Genomic DNA, 19,849 nt, shown 5'->3' with positions numbered 1-19,849 from the left:
CACTTCAATATAAATAAATAAATATCTAAGCTAATTTTTTAGTGATTGACAAAATCAATGTAGAAGTCTTATATATACAATAAATTTTATAATGTCTCTAACATCATTCTTGATTCATTATCAATAATATTATTAATCTAGATTAATAATATATACATGTCTTGATTTTTTAAAAGATAGTGTATGGTGTTTTTATTTTGAATTAACTTAAAAGTATCAATCTTTATTTTTCCAATGTTAGATTTTATTTTTAATTATCAAAGGGTTACTTGATTGTAAATGACCTTAAAAGGTGTATATATATATATATATATATATATTTTTTTTTTTTTTTTTTTTCATTGGGAGGTATTACTATAAATATAATATATCATGTTAAGAATTTTTTTTTTCTTGATTACATTAAGAAAGTTAAAATTTAATTTTTATAAAAAAGTTTTGAGATTGGAATTGTGAAAAATTGAATTTGGAATATTAATAAAATTTGGCACATGTATTTGTAATTCTCCCTTTAACTATGGGGTTACTTGCATTTCCCTCATCAAGTGTATTTTAGTAATTTTATCATGGAATATTCTAGGAACAAAAAGGTGGATATTTGCTTATTTTTAATAGTTAAGGAGAGAAAACCAAAAATATTGATTGATTTTATAGTTTAGAGCATTCTCATCAGGTGTGTCAAATGCCAAATATTTGGCATTTGGCACACCAAACACCAAAAACAGCCCCTCATGAGGTGTGCTAAATGTCTCAAAATTATGAGACATGCTACAGTATGCTCTCAAATATGAGAGCGTACGGACAAAAATGCTATAATTCTTTTGATTATTTTATTTACTTTTCTCTCTCCTCCCAACACATATCTCTCTCCGTCTGCAATACAGCTCTCTCTTTTTCCTCTCTAGTCTCCATCTCTCCGTTGCTCCCTATTTCTTTCTCACTTTCATTTTTTTTATCTCTCACTCTCTTCCTCTCTCTCTGCATTTCGGTATTATCATCTCTGTGCCTCTCTCTCTCTCTCTCTCTCTCTCTCTCTCTCTCTCTCTTTTCCTGTCACTATCTCTCTCTCTTTCTTTTCCTGTCATGAAGAAGAAGGCGATTCCGATCTGAAGCAGAACTCGTCAATTGAAGCTCACCAATCTGAACCTCTGTTCGTCAATCTGAAGCTCTGCTCGCCCAGGGGCAGTTGCCGATCTTTGCTCGTCGTCCTCCACAATCACTGATCTTTGTTCGTCATCCTCCACAGCTCTCGCCACCGATGGTTGGTTGAGTTTGGTCATTGTTTGATCTGTTGGGTTGGGGTTTTGTTGAAGATTTTGAGTTTTTTATTTTTATTTTGTTGAGGTTTTTGGATTTGGAATTTGTTGGAGGATCCGGTGATTATAGTTGTACTTTGTGGCGGTGGTTGTTGCTATGGCAGTGGTTGTAGCGGTGGCTGTTGGTTCTTGGGTGGTGGTGACTGCCACTGGCTGTGCATTTGTATATTTGCTGGGTTTTGGGTAAATATATTATTTTAATGTGTAGTAAATATTATTTTAATGTATAGAATTGAAGAATAAAACATCTATTAAATGGAATATTATAAAATAATGTACTAAAATGATAAAGTAGATTTTTTGTATGTCAAATGACATTTTTATGAGAGAGTTGATAAGAATGCTATTAAAAGAGAATTATGAATTTCTCTTACTCAAGGACCCCATAAATAAAGGAGTGGAAATGATTATCTCCTTTTAAATTTAAGTGATGTGTCAACAAATTATTGGAACCAAGTTTGTACCTAGCTATCATTTACTATTGATCTTTAGTGGGAGTTTCGAACTTAAAAAATTCCAATTAAAGTCTGAATTCGGTTTCTCAAAAAAAAAAAAAAAAATTCTGAATTCGCATGTGGAATCAAATACGGCACTCATTTTCTGCAACACAACACCACATAAGCTCCTCCCCATTCTTTTGTCATTCTCTTTGTTAATCCCAAAAAATAAAAAATAAAAATCCAAAAATACAAATCAAGAAGAGAATTTCTCAAACATGTCCACACTTGCCAGCTATAAATAAATTTCCTCGGATTATGGTCTACACATATATATAAGCTCGTGAACTACCTGGGGATCACACGGCTCAATTCAATTTTCACTCTTATGGCAGCTCAACTACTCATCTTTACCTTCTGGGCTGTCTTCCTTCTTCTCCTACACCAAGTAAAGCCTGACCTTGACAAAGGTGGAGAACTATTGGATGGCTTCACTGACGGGTTCGCCGCACCTCGACGCAACAACATGAGCTTAAGCGGCTTTGCAGCGATCGACAACAGTGGCTTACTTTGTCTCACAAACCAAACGAGTCAAGCTGTTGGGCACGCGTTTTACAAAAACCCGATCCAGTTCAAGAACTTGTCCAGTGGCAAAGTCATGTCCTTTTCGACCTCGTTCGCTTTTGCTATAATCGATGAGCATGGAAAACGAGGTGGAGATGGCCTCGCTTTCACAATATCTCCAACAAGTGATCTTTCTGGGGGAGTTTCTGGGCCTTATCTGGGGTTATTCAACCCCACCAACAATGGGAACATCTCGAACAACGTGTTTGCGGTCGAATTCGACACTGTCTTGGACCCTCAGTTTGGTGATATCGATAGTAATCATGTTGGCATCGACTTCAATGGCGTGGTCTCGAAGAAATCTATTGGGGTCGTGCAATTCATGGGTAGTAATACGAATAAGGCAGTCCTTAATCTGCAGAGTGGTAAGGTAATTCAAGCATGGATCCAATATGATGCTTCAATAAATCTATTAGAAATAAAGGTTTCGACTCAGTCAGCTCAACCCAGGTCTGTACTTTTAAACTATACTGTAGACCTTTCGACAATTCTTCTTGATTCCATGTACGTTGGGTTTTCTGCTTCAACTGGTTCAACTGCCAGCTCCCACTATATCTTAGGCTGGAGCTTTGTTGTCAATAATGGAGAATCTAAAAATCTCTATTTAGATAAACTGCCTAATCTCCCATCTGTGCCTAAAAAGAACCACACAGGCATAATTGTTGGTGTCTCAGTCTCTGGAGCTTTGGTTGTGACTTTGGTCATTGGTTTGGCTTTTTACTGCTTCCGAAAAATCCAGAAGGCTGATGGGGTTGAAGCCTGGGAGCTTGATATTGGACCACATAGATATTCTTACAAGGAGCTGGAAAAGGCAACAAATGGTTTTGGAGATAAAGAGATACTTGGGTTTGGTGGATTTGGTCGAGTTTATAAAGGAACTCTGCCAAATTCAGACACCCAAATTGCTGTAAAGCGTGTTTCCCATGATTCAAAACAGGGTTTGCAAGAATTTGTGTCCGAGGTTGCTAGTATTGGTCGACTTCGTCATCGAAATCTGGTTCAATTATTGGGTTGGTGTCGTCGACAAGCTGATCTATTACTTGTGTATGAATTCATGCCTAATGGAAGCTTGGACAAGTACCTATTTGAAGAGCCTAAAGCAATTCTGAGCTGGGAGCAAAGGTTCAACATCATCAAAGGGGTTGCTTCGGGGCTTTTATATTTACATGAGGAGTGGGAACAAACTGTGGTTCATAGAGACATCAAAGCAGGCAATGTGTTATTGGATTCTGAGTTTAATGGAAGGCTGAGTGATTTTGGTCTTGCTAAGCTATATGAGCATGGCTCAAACCCAAGTACCACAAGGGTGGTTGGTACTTTGGGTTATTTAGCACCTGAGCTCACACGCACAGGCAAGCCTACAACAAGCTCAGATGTGTTTGCCTTTGGTGCTTTGATGCTAGAAGTGGTGTGTGGTAAAAGACCCATTAACTCTAAAGGATTGCCTGAGGGGCTCATGTTGGTGGATTGGGTGTGGGAAAAGTGGAGAGTTGGAGCTGCTCTTGAAGTTGTGGACACAAAATTGGAGGGTATGTTTGATGAAGTTGAAGCTGTTTTGGTGCTCAAACTGGCTTTATTTTGTTCAAATGATATAGTGGAGGCACGCCCCACAATGAAGCATGTGGTGAGGTACTTAGAGGGAGATTTAGTGTTGCCTGAGGAAGTGGCAGCCCCAAATGCACATTACAGTACAAAGGGTGCCCGAGGGTTTGAGGATTTCTACTTTCAATCGTTTCCTACTACATCTTCATGTTTTGAGAAGGGAAGTACTTGGTCTTCAGTTGGGAATGATGAAGATGCTGATATTCAAGCAGCTTTTACTTCACCTCTTCCCCTTTCTAACAAAGACAATGGGAGGTAGCCATGTTATAGAGTTACAATTCTTGTCTAATTTTCTTTCCAATTTTCTTCTTGTAGTTACCATTGAAAAGATTCACTGTAAATGTCACTGCAAACATGTTACTAGTCTAGTCTAGTTATCCACATCTCCTCGTAGATGCATCAGCACCATTTACATACTAAGAATGAGTGTCAGGTTGAGCTTGTGCCAAAGCTATTTTCTAATTTCAATAATGGTAGTTGCCATTCTTTTTTATTTTCTTTCTTTTGCTAAGTTTATTCGCTATTCTTTATTCAATATTCTAGGTAGTTCCCTAGGAAAAAAGAAAACTAAAAGAAGCATAGTGGAAATAATGTTCAGTGATAATCAAGTTTGATCCTGCTGTAGTATTAAGCTTTTAGGTTGGCTCAATTGGCGTGTAGTTGCGTGCGGTTGCCTTCAATAATCATTTCTGCTTTCTCATTCTAAATTAAATAGAGCGCTAGCTTAATAAATAATTTGGCTAACAAATGAAGGACACAAGTACTAGGCCCCATTTATTAGTTATGTCCAGTTTATAAAAAGACAAAAGAAGTCACATGCAATCCGATTCAAGAGCAGTATCATAGCACACAGCTTCTCCACCGCGTTTGCTTTTGCTGTAATCCCCGGATATATATCTGAAGCTTCCTGGAGCTGGTCTTAATTAGCTCAGTACCTTTATACTCAATACCAGAAACTTGTAGAAGTTTTCTTTAACCATATATTTGTAGACGAATTTGACACTACCAAGAGCTATGAATTCTGATCTCAGTGCAAGAGGATGTGGCCTTTGACATTAAAGAGGAAGTGATAAGTAGACATTGGTAATTTGGTATGGTAGGGAGAGATAGTAAAAAGTATTGTTGATCAACTAGCATATTGTGATGTTTTTAACATAGACATCCAAGATTCAAATCTCCGTACTCCAACCTATTGAATTATAATCATAAAAAAAATGTGCGTGAAACTGAGTCGAGGAAAACCATTTTCCAGGGCTTCTTTTTTGTGCTTGCATGGATGATGATATATTCATTAGCTTATTTTGCTTTGAAATCATAATAAAATTAGTTACACCTTAAAATTAAACATACCCAAATAAGCAAAACTGAAATGACATTGTATTAAGGGCTAACAGGTGCCAAAGTGTCGGTGAAAATCACATCATCGAAATATAGCTAGATTTTTTTTTTTTTCAAAAGTGTGAAGTCTATTTAGGTCGACATTTAGTTATAATAGAACAGCTGATTAGGTAGCTATCAAAGCGTGCTTGAGGATGTCACGACTCATGTTTTCAGATTTGTCGTATAGACTGTCTTCTTTTGCTGCCAAAAAGAAAACGACAAAGGCCATGGTAACGTAAGGTAAAGGTAATTCAGCCATAGAAACACCACCTACCTATTGCATTATTTTCTGACTTTTTTTTTTTTACCAAAGGAATCTTGAATATTCATGTTCTATTAATGAAGTAGATCAATATTTTCAATCTGGAGGTTGTATTGATGCTATGGAAACGTACGAGTATGACCCAACAGGTAGCTAGAAATGAAGATAGAGTTTCCTACACAATACACATGTTCTATACGGACATTTCCAGGAAATTGGTGAAAGTGGAAGGACAACTAGATAAGCACTTGCTCTATGGATTTGGGACAGTCAATAATATCATTATCTAACCTTTACTGAAATAGAATTATATCCTCTGGTTTGGTTTTCTTCTTGTGATTGATCCTTGGCCTGCAGAAAATTTTCCAAGCTTTTGTTACGTTTGTCAAGGCTGTAATTGGGAAGAAATGGTCTCGTTCATTTATAGGTCATCTATATATTACTAAAAACTGAAGTGTAATATTTATTGCTGCTGAACTCTTATTGCATCATCTCATTGTCACATCATTTGCCACATAATTATTATTCTTTTTTTATTTTTTTAACAAAAAAATATATTAAAAAAAATTATTAACTTTACATATTCATCTTTGTCGGTTTTAACATATATATATCCTTTTTATTTCCAATTTTCCTATAATAGTTTTTGACATTCACTTTTAAAAAAAAAAAATATTTACACTTTTTTCAATCTTTCTTCTTCCCTTACCTTTTCATCTTCTCACTACCCTCTACTTTAATATCACCCTTCATCTTCCTTTATTTGCCTCTTCTTATTCACTCCCTTTTATTATAAATATGTCATTCTCTCTTCCACTCTTTACAAAGTTATCTCTCATAAAAAAGGTTCTCTCTCCCTCCCTCTCTCTCTCTCTCTCTCTCTCTCTCTCTCTCTCTCTCTCTCTCTCTCTCTCTCTCAATGTTTTGGTTGATTTTTATTTTTATTGCATCTCCACTTTAGATTAATAAATTTTTGTATTTTTTAGAACTCTAATTTAGGTTGATATGATTTAATTTTGTGTTTTAAGTTATTATTATTATTATTATTATTTCTCTTTCATCGTTAAATTTTATCCAATTATGTTATAAAAAATTAAAGATAGTAGATAAAAATATAATAGCATTCCATTACATAGCATAATTTGGATAATTTAGTGTTTATTGTTATATCTTTTAATTTTTCTTTTTTTTTTCTCATCTTATTTTATTCAATATTAAAATTCAAACACATCCTCCTTATCATTAAATTATTGATATTTTCTCTCTCTTTTTGTTTTAAAAAATAAAAAATGTAATATTTTTCTTAAATTCAAATAAAAGAAAATTGTGCTCATCAAATTGTACTCATTTTTTTAACATTTACACTTTCTCCAACCTTTCTCATTCCCTTTACATTTTCATCTCCCTAAACATTCTACCTATATCACTCTTCCTCTTTTCTTTTATCTTTCTTTATTTTATTTCTTTTTATTATTATTCTCTTAATATAAATTTTTCATTCTCTCTTCTATTCTTTACATAATTTTATCTCACAAAAAATTGGTTATTTCCCACTCTTTCTCCCTCAATTTTTTGGTGGATTTTATTTTTATTTTTCTTGCATCTCTATTTTAGCTTGATAAAGTGTTGTAGTCTTTAGAATTCTATTTTGGTTGATGAAATTTAGTTTTGTGTTTTAAGTTTTTTTTTTTTTTTTTTATCACTTTGATTGTTAAATGTTATCATATTGCATTATGAAGAATTAAAGATAGTATATAAGAATATACTATTATTATATTACATAGAATGATTTGGATAAGTTAGTGTTTACTGTTATATATTTTATTTTTAGTGTTTACTGTTATATATTTTATTTTTAATTTTTTCTCATATAATTTTATTCAACATTTAAATTCAGCCACATCCCCTTATATATCATTAAATTATTTATATTTCCGCTCCTTTTTAATTTTAAAAAATTTTAAATATAATATTTTGCCTAAATTAAATAAATAAAATTGTCCTTATTAAATGAAGTAATCCTAGTGAAACACTCATTCTCACACTCAATGCATCAAAGGAAAAATGAAATACAAAACAAATCAAGTTAGAAACACTAAATTAAAAAAAAAAATTTAAAAACTAATAATGCATATTTAATGTCATAGAATCATCATCAAATTTTGGGTAACGATAGGTTGTCAATGGAGAGAGAGAGAGAGAGAGAGAGAGAGAGAGAGAGAGAGAGAGAGAGAGAGAGAGAGAGAGAGAGAGAGAGAGAGAGAGAGAGAGAGAGAGAGAGAGAGAGAGAGAGAGATGGTAAAGAAAAAAAAAACAATACAAAGTAATAAAGAGTAGATAAAAAAAAAATCAAGCGACAATTAGTAACTGTTGATTGGAAAACAAAGAGGTTGTAAGGATAAGTAAAAAATAAAATAGAGATTATCGTGTGGAGAACATTAAAAACTTTACAATGTAGTAAAATAAACCGTTAAATTCACTTAAAAAATTAAATCAATAATGAAATACAATCATAGTACTAAATTTAAATTTAAAACTAATCAAACTCTAAATATGGAAACCATATTAATCATAACAAAAAAAAAAAATGTTCTCTAGTAGTAGTAGAAATTGCATAAGAAGCGTAGTATTTATTACTGCTGAGCTCTTGTTGCATCACCTCATTGCCACATCATTTACCACATAATTTTTATTCTTTTTCTTAACAGAAAAATATATAAATAAATTATTAACTTTACATATTTATCTTTGTCGGTTTTAACATCTATATATATATATATATATATATATAGATGTAGGGTCACATTTTTCAGCCCAAGCCCAAAATGTATGGGATCTTGGACCAGTGAACCCAATACAATAAATTTGTAGAGAATGGGTTGAAGAGCTAGGCCTCAGTACATGAATAACAGTTAATATGGTGTTTGTCACAATCAAGCAAAGATGAACTGAGTTTATCAAAGAAGGTTGGTCCTCGGCACAATCTGAGGAGCTTTTTCTAGTATGCGTAGAGTGATAGGAGTTCCAGAGTCCCCCCCATTGCCTCCCATTCCATCCTATTTATATCCCCTTTCCCTCCCATAGATTTTTAGATTCACAGCGCTGCTACTTGTCCCATCTGCCCATCCCCAAAGTTGTTGGGAGTGGTTGTAAAGGCACAGAGGCATGGCTATGTCAGGTATGGGGCACTGAATGTAATAATGGCAACTTTCCCTTAGATATTTTCATTCTTCCCGTTGTCATTTTCTGTTTTAGTACTTACCCTATTTCATGGAATGACCCAGAGTGTCACTCCCAGTAGTAGGCTGATCCCTTTGTCCTCGGCTACATCCATGGCTAAGGAGGGTTCTTCCCATGGCCGAGGAGGGGTTCTTCCTTGGACTGGGCCCTTGGCCCAATGTAAATATTGACATGGACTTCCTGCTCTTTTACCCTCCACAATAGCCCCTCGAGATTCTTCTTTTCTTCCCTATGGGAGGAAATGAGGATCTCGATATGATGATTGTCCTCTCGCGCCCGTTTTGCACTATGCCTACTTGTGAGACATTCTTTTAGTTTATCCAAGTCGTGTTCCTGTCGTTTCGGTACACGAGGCGCGCTTTTATTAAGGTCTTCTTACGAGATGACGTAAATCCAACGGCTGAAAACTGCTTTGAAAATTGAGTGAGATTTATCTTGCTTGTAATTCTTTCTTGGAGATTTGGGCGAATTTATTGCCACCAGGTTTGCCTCCTATATAAGGCGCATGGGAGGGGGATCGTTCCTCTTCATTCGCAGATCCTTGAGTCCTACGGGAGTTTCAGGCTCTTAACTCTTCGAATGTTCCTAAGGGCCCCACCAAGGTGGTGATTGAGATTTAACGAGTGAAATGGTCAAGGATAAGGATGAGAGTGAAGCAACTAAGCCCTCTTCAGAAGCCATGGGTGTCACCAAGATTCAGAATGACAAAGTTAAGGCAAGGGAAGCAAAGGCCAAAGATATTTCCCCCTTTCGACCGGACAAAAAAGAGGTCGCTTTTCCTTCAACCAAAATCCGAAGCAAGTGTAGGTCGCATCAGATTTTTGGTGCGACAAAATTTGGATTTCATCCGGTGTCGTGTGTCATGCGTGTGCGGATTTGGATTTCTCATTGCCGATACCATCCATACTTGCTCGATTACTGCTAGAGCAAGATTGTGGATCTGGTGTCTTTACTTCTTCTTCTCTCCCATCGCCAGCACCGTCCATATTTGCTCGATTGCTGCTAGAACAAGATTGTGGATCTAGCGTCTCTGCTTCTTCTTCTCTCCCATCACCGGTATCATCCATACTTGCTCGATTGCTTTCCTTTTTTGCAATAATCGTTTTATGAATGGGTGTGTTGGTATCTTTTCTTTCGAATAGTACTTAGAATTAATGCCATTGATGGTAAAGAGTTGTCACCTTGAATTTATCAAAACTGATGGGTGCACCACCTCTAACTTTAAATAAGTTAACTATATAGGACTAATCAGGAAAATAACCGCATGCTCTACATTGCGAATAGCGCAACCGCCAAAGGACGTGTAATTTAAAGTGAACAGTCCGAGGGGGTCACCGAGCACTAAGGTTCTTTTCAACATTTACGATGATGTTTATAGCGTTAGCTTCCCTTAAGTGTCTAGTCCGAGGACCGAGGCATGATTGAATTTAGTTTAAACACTTAGAAAGTTGTCAGCGTGTGTTAGCTTCTACAAAGCAGAAAGTCCGAGGATCATGCAAGACCTTGGTTCTGTCTAGCACTTAGGTTCTTCTTTAAAGTAACTAGTTTCCCCATAGGTTTGAGTTCGAGGACCATGCAAAACTTTGGTTCTGTCTAACATTAGATTCTTCTTTGAAGTAACTAGTTTCCCCATAGGTTTGAATCCGAGGACCATGCAAGACCTTGGTTCTGTCTAGTACTTAGATTCTTCTTTGAAGTAACTAATTTCCCCATAGATTTGAGTCCGAGGACCATGCAAGACCTTAGTTCTGACTAGTTTCTCCATAAGTTTGAATCCGAGAACCATGCAAGACCTTGGTTCTGTCTAGTACTTAGGTTCTTCTTTGAAGTAACTAGTTTCCCCATAGGTTTGAGTCCGAGAACCATGCAAGATCTTGGTTCTGTCTAGTACTTAGGTTCTTTTTTGAAGTAACTAGTTTCCCCATAGGTTTGAGTCCGAGAACCATGCAAAACCTTGATTCTATCTAGCACTTAATCATTTAGAAAGTTGTCAGTGTGCGTTAATTTCCCCAGAGCAGGAGATCCGAGGACCCGACATAGCTAAGGTTCTATTTAACCGCTTCAAAAGATTCTGGTGCGTGTTAATTTCCCCAAAGTAGGAGGTCCGAGGACCCGACATAGCTAAGGTTCTGTTTAACCGCTTCAAAAGATTCTAGTGTGTGTTAATTTCCTAAAAGCAGGAGGTCCGAGGACCCGACATAGCTAAGGTTCTATTTAACCGCTTCACAAGATTCTGGTGCGTGTTAATTTCCTCAAAGCAGGAGGTCCGAGGACCTGTCATAACTAAGGTTCTGTTTAACCGCTTCGATTCTGGTGCGTGTTAATTTCCCCAAAGCAGGAGGTCCAAGGATCCGACATAGCTAAGGTTATGTTTAACCGCTTCGGAAGATTCTGGTGCGTGTTAATTTCCCTAAAGCAGGAGGTCCGAGGACCTGTCATAGCTAAGGTTCTGTTTAACCGCTTCATAAAGTTTGAGTGCGTGTTAATTTCCTCAAAGTAGGAGGTCCGAGGACCCGACATAGTTAAGGTTCTGTTTAACCGCTTCACAAGATTCTGGTGCATGTTAATTTCCCCAAAGCAGGAGGTCCGAGGACCCGTCATAGCTAAGGTTCTGTTTAATCACTTCACAAGATTCCAGTGCGTGTTAATTTCTCCAAAGCAGGAGGTCCAAGGACCTGACATAGCTAAGGTTCTGTTTAACCGCTTCAAAAGATTCTGGTGCGTGTTAATTTCCCTAAAGCAGGAGGTCCGAGGACCCGTCATAGTTAAGGTTCTGTTTAACTGCTTCACAAGATTCTGGTGCGTGTCAATTTCCCCAAAGCAGAAGGTCTGAGGACCCGACATAGCTAAAGTTCTGTTTAACCGCTTCAAAAGATTCTGGTGCGTGTTAATTTCTCCAAAGCAGGAGGTCCGAGGACCCATCATAGCTAAGGTTCTGTTTAACCGCTTCATAAGGTTTGAGTGCGTGTTAATTTCCCCAAAACAGGAGGTCTAAGGACCTGACATAGCTAAGGTTCTATTTAACCGCTTCACAAGATTCTAGTGCTTTTAATATCCCCAAAGCAGGAGGTCCGAGGACCCGACATAGCTAAGGTTCTGTTTAAACGCTTCAGAAGATTCTGGTACGTGTTAATTTCCCCAAAGCAGGAGGCCTGAGGACCCAACATAGCTAAGGTTCTGTTTAACCGCTTCAGAAGGTTCTGCTTTGGCCCTCGGCTTCTTTCTCCAAAGGGAATTCAGCAAACCGGACTACTAGACCCGCGAGAATTAGCCCCTTGACAAGTGCACGGGGCACATACTTGACGTCAGAAGCCCCTAGAACTGTGTTCCGTTTAGCGATCCTTCTTGCGTAATCAGTACTTCAAAGTGTAGACCTAAGCGGAAGCTGAGTTATGACAACGACGGTGTGTTCTTAGAAATAATGGGAAAGCTTTCGTGCAGCTTGCACCACCACCAAAATGGTCTTCTCGAGGGACTCTTACTGATAGGAGCTTAATCCCACCATGATTAACCATTGCATTCGCTAACACACTAGCTCTTCCCACAGACGGCGCCAATTGTAGGGTCACGTTTTTCAGCCTAAACCCAAAATGTATGGCATCTTAGACTAGTGAACCCAGTGCAATAAATTTGTAGAGAGTGGGTCGAAGAGCTAGGCCTCAGTGCATGGATAATAGTTAATATGGTGTTTGTCACGATCAAGCAAAGATGAACTGAGTTTATCAAGGAAGGTTGGTCCTCAGCACAATCCGAGGAGCTTTTTCTAGTATGCGTTGAGTGATAGGTGTTCCAGAGTTCCCCCCATTGCCTCCCATTTCATCCTATTTATATCCCCTTTCCCTCCCATAGATTTTTAGATTCATAGCGCTACTATTTGTCCCATCCGCCCATCCCCAAAGTTGTTGGGAGTGGTTGTAAAGGCACAAAGGCATGGCTATGTCAGGTACGAGGTACTGAATGCAATAATGGCAACTTTCTCTTAGATATTTCCATTCTTCCCGTTGTCCTTTTCTATTTTAGTACTTACCCTATTCCATGGAATGACCCGGAGTGTCACTCCCAGTAGTAGGCTGCTCCCTTTGTCCTCGGCTACATCCATGGCCGAGGAGGGTTCTTCCCATGGCCGAGGAGGGGTTCTTCCTTGGACTGGACCCTTGGCCCAATGTAGATATTGACATGGGCTTCCTGGTCTTTTAACCCCCCACAATATATATATATCCTTTTTATTTCCAATTTTCCTATAATTTTTTTTGACATTCATTTTTTTTATAAAATATTTACACTTTCTTCAATCTTTCTTCTTCCCTTATCTTTTCATTTTTCCACTACCATCTACTTTAATATCACTATTCATCCTTCCCTTCATCTTCCTTTATTTGTCTCTTCTTATCCACTCTCTCTTACTATAAATTTGTCATTCTCTCTTCCATTCTTTGCATAGTTATCTCTCTCTCTCTCTCTCTCTCTCTCTCTCTCTCTCTCTCTCTCTCTCTCAATGTTTTGGTGGATTTTTATTTTTATTGCATCTCCACTTTAGGTTAATAAATTTGTGTGTTTTTTAGAACTCTAATTTAGGTTGATATGATTTAGTTTTGTGTTTTAAGTTATTATTATTATTATTGTAAGGACCGGATTTGAGTTCCTAACCCAGACAATAGATGGACCTAGTTCCAAAAAACCTGAAATATTGAATTTGTAAAGAGTGGGTTGGAAAACTGGGTTAAAATGAGTTGAATCACAAATAAAGTGGGCTCAGTTGACAAAGAGAGAGAAATAGATTGAATTAAATTAGAGATAATTGTCCTCGGCATAGTCCGAGGAGATCAATTCTTATATAATCCCTACAAATTTGATTATAGAATTGATTCTTGATTGCTACAGTGTTTCTCTTGTGATTTTTTTGATCCCCTATCCATGGAGGATCTCTTACATTATATAATTCCTTTTGGACGATCTTGATCCTTCACTTCTTGATCGTTTGAGCCACTACTTAAGTGTTTGTCCCATCAGACACCCTCTCTGGCCTTTTGTGAGTTGTGGCAGCCAAGGTAGTACTGTTCAGGAGTCTTCTCCACATAAATGCGATTAGAAAGTTAGCTACAGAGCATTCAATGCGGTGGCAGCAGCTTTTCCTTAGATATTTCCTTGCTCCCCTTCTTCTAGTACGTTCATAACACACGTCCTTCTTAGTGGAATTTCCTGGAAGGTCACTCTGAGTGATAGAATATATGTTTGATCCGTGTTTCATTTATCCAAGGAGACAATCCTCCTTAGACCACCTTCCCCAACATTTCCACTTGCATGTTACTTATAGAACTCTGAACTTAACACCCTTACTATTGTTTATTCGTTCTCGACCAAAACTCAAGGCCCAATATACAATTTTGGGCCCCTATCCCTACAATTATTATTATTTCTCTTTAATCGTTAAAATTTATCCAATTACGTTATAATAAATTAAAGATAGTGGATAAAAAAATAATAGTATTCCATTACATAGCATAATTTGGATAATTTAGTATTTATTGTTATATCTTTTTTTTTTCCTTCTCATCTTATTTTATTCAATATTCAAATTCAAACACATCCTCCTTATCATTAAATTATTATTATTTTCTCTCTTTTTTTGTTTTAAAAAATAAAAAAAAAATGTAATATTTTTCTTAAATTCAAATAAAAGAAAATTGTGCTCATCAAATTGTACTCATTTTTTAACATTTACACTTTCTCCAACCTTTCTCATTCCCTTTACCTTTTCATCTCCCTAAACATTCTACCTTGATATCACTCTTCCTCTTTCCTTTTATCTTTCTTTATTTTGTTTCTTTTTATTATCATTCTCTTAGTATAAATTTTTCATTCACTCTTCTATTCTTTACATAATTTTCTCTCACAAAAAATGGGTTACTTCCCACTCTTTCTCCCTCAATTTTTTGGTGGATTTTATTTTTAGGAGAAATTGCACTTTATCCACCTGTGGTTTTGCCCGTTTTAATAGTGTCCACTTGTGGTTTAAAAGTTATCACTTAACCCACCTGAGGTGGCCTCCGTTAGACCCCCGTTACCCACCTCTGCCCTTTCCATTAGAAAATCTCTTTTACTATATAAGCCAAAATTAGAACCTAATTAGAACCCTAAAAAAAATGATCGAGCTCTCTCCCTCTCTCTAGAACCCTTAAAAATCCCAAAACCCATAATCCCTTTCTCTCTTCACTTAGATTGCCAAAGTGAAATCTGAATACTTGCAAGCAAGGAGGTGTATTGAAGCTTGGGTTTTCCTTTCCTATAAATTTTCTCACCAACCAAACAAGAGTAAATCCCTAATTTTATCAACCTGTGTTCACCACACCAAAAAAAAAAAAAAAAAATGATTGCTAGCAGAGAGAGAATTGCAAGCAAGCAAGTCTCAGGTCTTGGCGTCAAAGCACACAAATTTTCAGATTTCAAAGTCGCCAACACAAGCACCTACTCCTAAAGCTTCAACACTGTTGCCTACAGTTAGAAAGACTCCAGTGCCTGCTCCGTCTCCAGCAATGGTGAACTCTCCTCCATCTCCTCCTCCAACTTCTTCTAAGGCTCCTATGAGTCCTCCATCTTCGATTAGTACACTTGCCGAAGCTCCTGAACTGGCTCAAAGTGGCGCCGTTTTGGACAAAGTTGGGTTCGTTGCCGGATCTGCTGGATCTGGGTTAGCTGCCGTTTTGGATCCAAGTTCGCTGCTGGATTTGCTAGATCTGGGTTCACTACTAGATCTGCTGGATTTGGGTTCGCTGTCGTTTTGGATCTGGGTTCGCTACTGGATCTGCTAGATTTGGGTTCTATGTTTTTTTGGGTCTAGGTGTTTTATTGAATTTATTCATTATTCATTCATTCATAGCATGTGATGTTTTATCATGGTATTGACTATACCCATTAATATAATTCAGCAAAAAAAAAAAAAAACATATTAATATAATTTCTTCTTTATTCTTTTAATTCCGCAATTGGTGTTAAATATTGTGAAATTTTTATTTTTGAAAGTCTAAGGAAACAAACTTTATGGGTTTGAATTGCGATTACACAGAAATCAATTGGTGCTTGAGTTCAATAAAATATAACACACAAAAGGATCAAGTTGCTTTATATATGAGGTTGCTTGCAAGTGTTCAGATTTCACTTTGGCAATCTAAGTGAAGAGAGAAAGGGATTATGGGTTTGGGGATTTTTAAGGGTTCTAAGGTAGAGAGAGAGAGAGAGAGCTCGTTCCTTTTTTTAAGGATTCTAATTGGGTTCTAATTTTGGCTTATATAGTAAAAGGGATTTTCTAACGGAAAGGGCAGAGGTGGGTAACGGGGGTCTAACGAAGGCCACCTCAGGTAGGTTAAGTGATAACTTTTAAACCACGGGTGGGCACCATTAAAACGGGCCAAACCACAGGTGAGTAAAGTGCAATTACCCCTTATTTTTATTTTTCTTGCATCTCTATTTTAGCTTGATAAAGTGTTGTAGTCTTTAAAATTCTATTTTGGTTGATGAAATTTAGTTTTGTGTTTTAAGTTTTTTTTATTTTTTATCACTTTGATTGTTAAATGTTATCATATTGCATTATAAAGAATTAAAGATAGTATATAAGAATATACTATTATTATATTACATAGAATGATTTGGTTAAGTTAGTGTTTACTATTATATATTTTATTTTTACTTTTTTTTCTCATATAATTTTATTCAACATTTAAATTCAGCCACATCTCCCATATATATCATTAGATTATTTATATTTCCTCTCCTTTTTAATTTTAAAAAATTTTAAATATAATATTTTGCCTAAATTAAATAAATAAAATTGTCCTTATTAAATAAAGTAATGCTAGGGAAACACTCACTCTCACACCCAATGCATCAAAGGAAAAATGAAATACAAAACAAATCAAGTTAGAAACACTAAATTAAAAACTAATAATGCATATTTAATGTCATAGAATCATCATCAAATTTGGGATAACGATAGGTTGCCAATGGAGAGAGAGAGAGAGAGAGAGAGAGAGAGAGAGAGAGAGAGAGAGAGAGAGAGAGAGAGAGAGAGAGAGAGATGGTAAAGAAAAAAACAATACAAAGTAATAAATAGTAGATAAAGAAAAAAAATCAAGCGTCAATTAGTAACCGTTGATTGGAAAACAAAGAAGTTGTAAGGATAAATAAAAAATAAAATAGAGATTATCATGTGGAGAACATTAAAAACTTTACAATGTAGTAAAATAAATCGTTAAATTCACTTAAAAAATTAAATCAATAATTAAATACAATCATAGTACTAAATTTAAATTTAAAACTAATCAAACTCTAACTATAGAAACCATATTAATCATAACCAAAAAAAAAAAAAAAATGTTCTCTAATAGTAGTAGAAATTACATAAGAAATAAATTTTAAAATTTCTTTTTTGACCTTTCATTTAACCTTATTTAATATATATATATATATATACATGTATATATATAATTTTCATACACTATTACTTTTGAAAATCTAATGATCAATACTACCTCTCATTTAATATCTTTGTTATGCAAATCATCAGTTAGTAAATATATGATAATGGTAAGAAGCGTTGTAAATGAGATCACTAAAAAAAAAAAAAAAATTTAATTAGCCACTATCATTATGGAATAGCGGTCTATAATTTTATGCATCCAAAGAAATGGAATATATAGAGTTTTCTTAAAGGTATGTGTAAAGATTCATATTATATGTGTGTGTGTGTGTGTGTGTGTGTGTGTGTGTGTGTGTGTGCGCGCGTGTGTGTGTAAAGGTAAAAAAAAAAATTAAAAAAAAAAGAATATTTAAGGTTTATATTAACTTAAAAACTAATGGTTAATAACAAAAATTATATTATTAATAAAATATTTAATGAGATCATCCTAAAAAAACTATCACACACAATGTGCGAGTATGTGACTAGTATTGTTAAACACGCTAAGTCTATCTTGGGTTTGTTATGAACTCATTCCTTCTCTCATATGTACAAAGAGGCAGGGCAATGATGTAGCCTATGTCATAACCAAGAGAACTAAGCTTTCTTTTCCATTTGACGTTTGGATGGAATCTGTGCCACTAAACTTTTTCCATTTGGTTATTGTTGATGTTCATGTTCGTTGATTATTAAATTAATGGTTTGGTTTGGTTTCTCAAAAAAAAAAAAAAAAAAAGATTGGGTGTATCTCTTTAAAATTAAACATTTACTTTTTTTTTTTTTTTTAAGTACAGCTTATGTATTCAACTCATCTTTTTAAGCTGAATAAATCAAGAAAATAAACTATCCCATAACACTTTGCATGTGATTCATGCAATCAAACTTTTCCATTAATAGAGTATCTTTTCAAGCACGGATGGTCAATAATCTCAATTTGAGGGATTATTTGATAATGTCCCTCGACTCAATTCATCTGCGCACATTAGTTACAACATGAATTTGATTAGTACCTTTGACTGCATGTAGTTTTATCATTCATATCGTTTAGGGATAGGGAATATTGCCTTCTACAATAGTGGGGAAAAAGTTAGCATTAGACTCCGTTAGTGGGCTTTTTGGCCCAGATATACCTAACCCAGTCAAAAAGTGCCCAACATTTGGTTAGTGTATAGCTAGCCAACTGAAAGCCACATAACTCCTCAAATCTCTCTCTCTCTCTCTCTCTCTCTCTCTCTCTCTCTCTCTCTCTCTCTCTCTCTCTCTCTCTCCATGGCTATGGGGGAGCTCAAGGAGGACGATAAATTCCTATTTGAGGTCTGTTAGGGATTCACTTATTTTGCTAAAACTAAAAACTTTTGATTGAAAGTACTGTAAATAAAGGTAAATGTTAATTGAAATAGTACAATGGGACCTATGAATAATATCAAAAAGTGCAGTGGAACCCATAAATAATAGCAAAAATAAACTGAACAGTAAAATAAGTTGGCAAAAAATAAGTTAGCCAAACAAACACTTGAATTGAAGTAGTTTGGTACTTCTTGTCCACTAAGAAATGTATTCTTATTTCTCAAAAAAAAAAAAAAAAAAAAAAAATGTCCACCAAAAAAAGATATTATTTATATCTAATTAAAGTCTTAGAAATAGATAATACTAAAAAGGACATAGTAGCTTTGATCTAAAGGTCCTTTAACATAGCTTCAAATTTTCTTATTTGTTAATGATCTTTTAAGTGTGTAAACACTTTTTCTCAAAAAAAAAAAAAAAAAAAAAAAAGTGTGTAAACACTTTGTAATATCTTGTTGATATAATTATTGCATCTTTAGTTATCCTTGAACATAGGTCGAAGATTCAACCATGTAAATCTTTGATGTTCTTCTCTTGTGTGTGGTTGAATTTATTTATAGTTTCTTCGTGCCTATTATGTTTAAGTCCATATTAGCTTTTACAATCAATCTCGTGTGAGAGTGTTTTTGGAAATTTTCATGCAACAAACCAAAAAGAGATACAATCACGATCACAAAGAAGACAAGAACACTTGAAAAAACTCTTGGGTGTCACAATTTCCACCATTCTCGGTGCCCCTTGGGTGGAAACACTAAGAGAAATTGTTCAAGTAAACTTGTGGTTAGGCTCTTTGAAATTAAATCCTAACAATATCGTAGAGTTGGAGTAGTTGTTGACCCTACACATCACAGCTTCCCCATAAACCACCTTGCTAGAAAACCAAATCATTGAGTTTTATTAAAATAGAAATTGATTGTGAATTTTGCACCAACTTTTGAAAGAACACAGAGCTTTCCCATAGATCTCAACCTCCTCAATAAGACTTCAATACCATGGAAATAACATCTGAAAGGTGCGTGCTTGACACCGAAGCACCAAAAATCTTGTCACTTTTACTGCACTTTTTATGGGTCAATGACCATTTGGAATTCTCTCCGTGGTGATATTTTTATTTAATCAACAAAAGAGAAAGCAAAAGGGGTGAAGACGATCCATGGAATATCTTGTCTAAAGTAAATAGCCATACCAGCAC

General features: G+C 35.5%; 1 protein-coding gene across 1 annotated transcript; it reads left to right on the top strand.

Moving 5' to 3' along the window:
- Positions 1–1,903: 1,903 nt before the first annotated feature.
- On the top strand, positions 1,904–4,472 carry LOC126697549 (L-type lectin-domain containing receptor kinase S.4-like). Its single transcript, XM_050394587.1, has one exon. The coding sequence runs from the start codon at positions 2,142–2,144 to the stop codon at positions 4,236–4,238; it is 2,097 nt and encodes a 698-aa protein (XP_050250544.1). The 5' UTR covers positions 1,904–2,141; the 3' UTR covers positions 4,239–4,472.
- The last annotated feature ends 15,377 nt before the right edge of the window (positions 4,473–19,849 follow it).

This window comes from Quercus robur, chromosome 8 (assembly GCF_932294415.1).
Source record: "Quercus robur chromosome 8, dhQueRobu3.1, whole genome shotgun sequence".
NCBI lineage: Eukaryota > Viridiplantae > Streptophyta > Magnoliopsida > Fagales > Fagaceae > Quercus > Quercus robur.
Note: the sequence above shows the minus strand (reverse complement) of the source record. Positions and strands in the feature narration are given on the sequence as shown.

Coding starts and splice junctions, on each gene's coding strand:
- LOC126697549 (XM_050394587.1), top strand. CDS start 2,142: ATGGCAGCTCAACTACTCATCTTTACCTTCTGGGCTGTCTTCCTTCTT.